The following is a 7500-nucleotide window of genomic DNA, read 5'->3' as shown; positions in this document are numbered from 1 at the left end:
GCCTTTATCCAAAGCGCTGTACAATTGATGCTTCTCATTCACCCATTTATACACATATTCACACACCAATGTTGCACCATTGCACACCATGGTTGGCTGCCATGCAAGGCGCCAACCAGCTCGCCAGGAGCATTTGGGGGTTAGGTGTCTTGCTCAGGGACACCTCGACACAGCCCAGGCGGAGGATCGAACCGGCAACCCTCCGACTGCCAGATGACTGCTCTTACTGCCTGAGCCCCCATTATAAGTTGTCCCATATTAGGGCCTCTTGGGAAATAAAAGTTTGCACTGGCCATTCAGAGTACTGAAGCCTTTAAGTAGGAAGAATTCCTTCCTTCTGGTCCCTCTTGTGTCGGTGTTCTATGTGCGTTGGTTCAGTCCTCTTGGAAATAAAGTGCTAAGTTTGAGAATCCAGTGTTTCTCTAACCTGCGTCTCTCCTCCGGTGTCCAGTTATTGTTTGTTTGAAGGCCAAATATTTCTAGTGCCTCAAGTCCATGGTGAAGGAAATGAGCCACCAGATGTGTGTCTGTCTCTTTGTGATTTCTAATATTATATATATGTTGTGCTATTCTATATTTAATTGTATTCCCTGTCTCTCCTACATATTTTATACCACATTGTTTGCACTTAATGGCATATATGCAGTTTTTAGTATTTTTGGTTAGTGTTTATTTTATTATGTAGGTTGTGTTAGTAGTGGTGTTCCTGACTGTGGTGGCTTGTTTGAAGAATACTGGGATAGGGTTAGGGTCAGGGACAGGGACAGGGACAGGGTCAGGGTCAGGGACAGGGTCAGGGTCAGGGGCAGGGACAGGGACAGGGTCATGGTTAGGGTCAGGGTCAGGGTCAGGGTCAGGGTTAGGGTCAGGGACAGGGTCAGGGTCAGGGACAGGGACAGGGTCAGGGACAGGGTCAGGGACAGGGTCAGGGTCAGGGGCAGGGACAGGGACAGGGTCATGGTTAGGGACAGGGTCAGGGTCAGGGACAGGGTCAGGGACAGGGACAGGGACAGGGACAGGGTCAGGGTCAGGGTCAGGGACAGGGGCAGGGACAGGGACAGGGTCATGGTTAGGGACAGGGTCAGGGTCAGGGACAGGGTCAGGGTTAGGGTCAGGGTCAGGGTCAGGGTCAGGGACAGGGTTAGGGACAGGGTCAGGGACAGGGTCAGGGACAGGGTCAGGGTCAGGGGCAGGGACAGGGACAGGGTCATGGTTAGGGACAGGGTCAGGGTCAGGGACAGGGTCAGGGACAGGGACAGGGACAGGGACAGGGTCAGGGTCAGGGTCAGGGTCAGGGACAGGGACAGGGTTAGGGACAGGGACAGGGACAGGGACAGGGACAGGGTCAGGGTCAGGGACAGGGTCAGGGGCAGGGACAGGGACAGGGTCATGGTTAGGGACAGGGTCAGGGTCAGGGACAGGGTCAGGGTCAGGGTCAGGGACAGGGTCAGGGTCAGGGTCAGGGTCAGGGTCAGGGACAGGGTTAGGGACAGGGTCAGGGACAGGGTCAGGGACAGGGTCAGGGTCAGGGTCAGGGACAGGGACAGGGACAGGGACAGGGTCAGGGACAGGGACAGGGACAGGGACAGGGACAGGGTCAGGGTCAGGGACAGGGTTAGGGACAGGGACAGGGACAGGGACAGGGTCAGGGACAGGGTCAGGGTCAGGGGCAGGGACAGGGACAGGGTCATGGTTAGGGACAGGGTCAGGGTCAGGGACAGGGTCAGGGTCAGGGACAGGGTCAGGGTCAGGGACAGGGGCAGGGACAGGGACAGGGTCATGGTTAGGGACAGGGTCAGGGTCAGGGACAGGGTCAGGGTTAGGGTCAGGGTCAGGGTCAGGGTCAGGGACAGGGTCAGGGTCAGGGTCAGGGTCAGGGTCAGGGACAGGGACAGGGTCAGGGACAGGGTCAGGGTCAGGGTCAGGGTCAGGGACAGGGTCAGGGACAGGGTCAGGGACAGGGACAGGGGCAGGGATAGGGATAGGCGTACCTCACAGCCGCTGATGTCCAGGTGCAGCTCATTAATGTGAGGGTTTGAGCACAGACCAAGGAACAGAGCCCTGAAAACACAGAGATACATGTTTATTATTATTATTATGATCATTATTATGAGTGAGTGTATATGTATATAAGTGTGTGTGTGTGTGTGAGTGAGTACATAAGTGTGTGTGTGAGTGAGTGGGTACATAAGTGTGTGTGTGTGTGAGTGAGTACATTAGTGTGTGTGTGTGTGTGTGTGTGTGAGTATATAAGTGTGTGTACCTGTGTGTGAGCACATAAGTGTGTGTGTGTGAGTGAGTACATACGTGTGTGTGTGTGTGTGTGTGTGTGTAGGGGGGCTGGGGGGGCATAGTCTTGGTTAATCTAGTTCCTTTTCTAAATATTTAATTAACAGTGGATCTCCTGCCCATTGTAATAAATCTAGCTTTCAGGTTTTAGGGGAACACACCTCGAGCAGGGAATAGAATTGCACGGTCGATGTCTTAAATTAAAGGCCTTTCAAATTTGACCAAAAATAGACCAAAGCAGCTTCGCTTTACCGCAGAAGGTCATTGCTAAGCTGAAGAGCAAAGAAAGCAAAATCCAAGTCACCAGTTTGAGGTTTTTAAACAGGATCAGGGCCCAGTGATGTAGGATCAGGGCCCAGTGATACAGGATCAGGGCACAGTGATACAGGATCAGGGCCCAGTGATACAGGATCAGGGCCCAGTGATGTAGGATCAGGGCCCAGTGAAACAGGATCAGGGCCCAGTGATACAGGATCAGGGCCCAGTGATACAGGATCAGGGCCCAGTGATGTAGGATCAGGGCCCAGTGAAACAGGATCAGGGCCCAGTGATACAGGATCAGGGCCCAGTGATATAGGATCAGGGCCCAGTGATACAGGATCAGGGCCCAGTGATACAGGATCAGGGCCCAGTGATACAGGATCAGGGCCCAGTGATGTAGGATCAGGGCCCAGTGATACAGGATCAGGGCACAGTGATACAGGATCAGGGCACAGTGATACAGGATCAGGGCCCAGTGATACAGGATCAGGGCCCAGTGATACAGGATCAGGGCCCAGTGATGTAGGATCAGGGCCCAGTGAAACAGGATCAGGGCCCAGTGATACAGGATCAGGGCCCAGTGATACAGGATCAGGGCCCAGTGATGTAGGATCAGGGCCCAGTGATACAGGATCAGGGCCCAGTGATACAGGATCAGGGCCCAGTGATCAGGAACCAGCATCGTCCTTTCTCACGTTCTGGAATTCCTACACACACCCCGCTGTGTTTTTGTTTTTTAGCTAAATCTGGGGCTGTGGTCTTAATGCATCCATGCTGTAGCAGTGACCCATACAAAGCCAGACTCCCTTAGTTTGACTGTCAGACGGCAGGAATCTGGCACCGTACTCCCATCTTGGCTCAGAGCTCGGGTGGGTCACCGAAGGCCGGTGCGCCCCGGCTGTTGACACAGAATGGAGGCAGTTTCTGACCTGAGGGCGTCAGGGGGCAGCTTCATGGAGGCCAGGCTGATGTGGGTGAGGCTGAAGGCGGAGCTGAAGAACTGACGGAACAATGGTAGAGTCTCCTTCATTTTCCTAAAAGTGTGAGAGAGAGAGAGAGAGAAAGAGAGAGAGAAAGAGAGCGGGATGGGGAAGGGAGATGATGGTTGTTGTAATATGGTTGATTAGTATATATATATATATATCTATATAATATATATATACTCTATAATACTATACTGATGTCATGTCACGCAAGCTTATTTGAATTGGAGTTTGTACTGAGTGAGCACTGAGTGAGCACTGAATGAGCACTGAATGAGCACTGAGTGAGCACTGAGTGAGCACTGAGTGAGCACTGAATGAGCACTGAGTGAGCACTGAGTGAGCACTGAGTGAGCACTGAATGAGCACTGAGTGAGCACTGAATGAGCACTGAGTGAGCACTGAATGAGCACTGAGTGAGCACTGAGTGAGCACTGAGTGAGCACTGAATGAGCACTGAGTGAGCACTGAGTGAGCACTGAGTGAGCACTGAATGAGCACTGAGTGAGCACTGAATGAGCACTGAGTGAGCACTGAGTGAGCACTGAGTGAGCACTGAATGAGCACTGAATGAGCACTGAGTGAGCACTGAGTGAGCACTGAGTGAGCACTGAGTGAGCACTGAATGGCCAATAGGGAGGAGGGGAGTGAGTTGGGTCGACTGAAAATAGCTCCACTTCAAATATGCATGAGTTCATTAGGGCGTGCCCGTTCACACAGTCTTTCACAAGTCCAGCTCATTGCAGTCAGAGAGCAATGAATCATTTTCAACCCACCAACACAGGCTACTCCAAAATACTACAGTATAGAGATATAACCTAGAAATATAACCACCATTTGTATTTGTTTTATAAAGCTTTTTTTAAAAGCATGTGCCATCTACTGTTGCAGTTATGTTACAATTATAGTATAGTATACTCTATATCACAAAATGGATGGGGGGGGGGGGGGGTATGGAAAATGGAATGATAAATATTGTGTAAAATTAGGTTTGTCAGGCGTAATATGCTGGCTGGGGACTGACTTGTGAGAGAAGGCATTTTTGGAGAGGTTTAAATAGGACAGGTCAGCACAGCAGCCCCTCAAAAGAGCTCCAAACAGCTGGTAAAGAGAGGAAGAGGAGAGATAGAGAGAGAAAGAGAAAGAGAGAGAGAAAGAGAGAGAGAGAGCGTCAAACAACACAGCATAGTAAGATGTATTTTATCATTTATTTCCTATATGTTTTATGCATTCTTTGGCACAACTGCTCTTAAACACCATCAGACTTGTTCAAATGAGAGAGGGAAGGAGTAAGAGAAAGAGAGTAAGAGAAAGAGAGAGAGAAAGAGAGAGTAGGAGAATGCCAGATGGAAACCATGTATCCATCGCCTACATCCATATTCATTTTTTGTAATGCTTTATTAAAGTTCAGCTAATGATTATAATTCAGTACGTTCACATTTGTTGTCCATCCGTGAATTGATAGATGGACAGTACACAGTAAATAGTACATTATTTTAAACTGAAAAGAGCCACTACTCTGCTTGAACAGCTGCATTACCACTGGAAGGAGAACGGGCAGGATGAGCGCCAGCAGACTCACCGACTCCACAGCGCAGTCGGTGCCGGACAGGTCCAAGTGGACCAGGCAGTTCGGCTGGGACAGGAAGAGGCACAGGTTCTGCATGGAGGCAAAAGCAGAGGCACTCAGATAATCTGATAACAGGCAGAAGCAGTTGCACTCAGATAATATGCTAACATGCAGAAGCAGTTGCACTCAGATAATCTGCTAACAGGCAGAAGCAGAGGCACTCAGATAATCTGCTAACAGGCAGAAGCAGTTGCACTCAGATAATATGCTAACATGCAGAAGCAGTTGCACTCAGATAATCTGCTAACAAGCAGAAGCAGAGGCACTCAGATAATCTGCTAACAAGCAGAAGCAGAGGCATTCAGATAATCTGATAACAGGCAGAAGCAGTTGCACTCAGATAATATACTAACAGGCAGAAGCAGTGGCACTCAGATAATCTGATAACAGGCAGAAGCAGTGGCATTCAGATAATCTGCTAACAGGCAGAAGCAGTTGCACTCAGATAATCTGCTAACAGGCAGAAGCAGTTGCACTCAGATTATCTGCTAACAGGCAGAAGCAGTTGCACTCAGATAATCTGCTAACAGGCAGAAGCAGCTGCACCCAGAGGTTGACAGGCAGGCAGAAAGAGCGGCACACAGAGGGCCTGACCGTGGAGTCCTCCCCAGACAGAACCCCGGGGTTGCGGCTGAGATCCAGGTGCAGCAGCGTGTTTGAGTAATCATCACTGGAGCAGAGAGCCTGGGAGAGAGACACTACACCTGCAGGGGAGAGAGAGAGGAGAGGGGGAGAGAGAGGGCAGAGGGAGAGAGGGAGGAGTGGGAGAGGGGGAGAGAGAGGGCAGGGGGAGAGAGGGCAGGGGAGAGAGGGAGGAGTGGGAGAGGGGGAGAGAGAGGGCAGGGGGAGAGAGGGAGGAGTGGGAGAGGGGGAGAGAGAGGGCAGGGGAGAGAGAGGGCAGGGGGAGAGGGAGACAGAGCAAGATAAAGGGAAAAAGAGGGAGAGAGAAATAGACAGGGAGAAAGAAAGAGAGAGATGAGGAGAGAGGGGAGAGAGAGATGAGGTGAGAAGGGAAAGAGAGAAAGAGAGAGAGGAGAGGGAGAGGGCAGGGGAGGGAGGGAGAGAGAGAGAGAGGAGAGGGAGACAGCGCAAGATAAAGGGAAAAAGAGGGAGAGAGAAATAGACAGGGAGAAAGAGAGAGAGAGAGAGATGAGGAGAGAGGGGAGAGAGAGAGAGGGGGAGAGAGAGGCCAGAGTGGGACTTTTAGTCACTTATAGGCCAAATCAATTCTACAAAGTATGCTTTGCTGGATCCGTCCCCACAGGTCTACAGTACATATCCTTCACTGAAGGAGGCAAAGCAATACGTCAATATTTTTATTGAAACAGTAGTTGGGCGGCCTGTAGTGTAGTGGTTAAGGTAAACGACTGGGGCAAGCAAGGTCAGTGGTTCTAATACCAGTGTAGCCACAATAAGATCTGCACAGTTGGGCCCTTGAACAAGGCCCTTAACCCTGCATTGCTCCAGGGGAGGATTGTCTCCTGCTTAGTCTAATCAACTGTACGTCGCTCTGGATAAGAGCATCTGCCAATAATGTAATGTAATGAAACAATACTGTACAATCCGGGGGGGGGGGAAGCGTGTGCGTGTGCGTGTGCGTGTGTGTGTGTGTGTGTGTGTTTTTGAGGATCCAGATCCAGTGACAGGCAAAGACAGATTTTGGGAAAAGGCATTCTGGAGACAACATCACAAACGACCGACTGCCCCAGAATGGAGCAGGATAAAAGCAGGGCTGGGAAACTCAACCTCCACCCTCCCTCTGTTATTCACCTTAAAGCCACAGCCACGTATTACTTCATAATAACACCAGATTAAAAGCAATCACTGCTTTTTTTTTTATCTTGCTGACATAGGTGGTTTGAAATGGCACAAGACTGAAGGATTGCCACTGCTGTTCACCACGTGGCGTGCTTTTGAAGGGGCTTATGGGGATCAGCTCTGTAGTGCACTGTGGAAAGCAAAAAAGCCCTTTTTGAACACATCTGATTTAATCACAGATCTGAATGCTTTCCTGGCTGAGTGTGTGTGTGTGTGTGTGTGTGTGTGAGAGAGAGACTCAGAGAGATGGATTGAGTGTGTGTGTGTGTGTGTGTGAGAGAGAGACTAAGAGAGATGGATTGAGTGTGTGTGAGTATGTGTGTGTGTGTGTGAGAGAGACTCAGAGAGATGGATTGAGTGTGTGTGTGTGTGTGAGACTCAGAGAGATGGATTGAGTGTGTGTGTGTGTGTGAGTGTGAGAGATGGATTGAGTGTGTGTGTGTGTGTGTGAGTGTGAGAGATGGATTGAGTGTGTGTGTGAGTGTGAGAGATGGATTGTGTGTGTGTGTGTGTGAGTGT

General features: G+C 50.5%; 1 protein-coding gene across 1 annotated transcript in view; it reads right to left on the bottom strand.

The window, feature by feature from the left end:
- Nucleotides 1–7500, bottom strand: part of LOC133126752 (capping protein, Arp2/3 and myosin-I linker protein 3-like) — a 56266-nt gene that overhangs the window by 27572 nt on the left and 21194 nt on the right. Inside the window, 5 exon segments of the mRNA XM_061239086.1 lie at nt 1992–2061; nt 3480–3584; nt 4558–4634; nt 5116–5193; nt 5758–5867. Coding sequence (XP_061095070.1) covers nt 1992–2061; nt 3480–3584; nt 4558–4634; nt 5116–5193; nt 5758–5867 — 440 coding nt within the window.

This window comes from Conger conger, chromosome 4 (assembly GCF_963514075.1).
Source record: "Conger conger chromosome 4, fConCon1.1, whole genome shotgun sequence".
Classification (NCBI taxonomy): Eukaryota; Metazoa; Chordata; class Actinopteri; order Anguilliformes; family Congridae; genus Conger; species Conger conger.
This window is presented reverse-complemented; position numbering and strand designations above follow the sequence as displayed.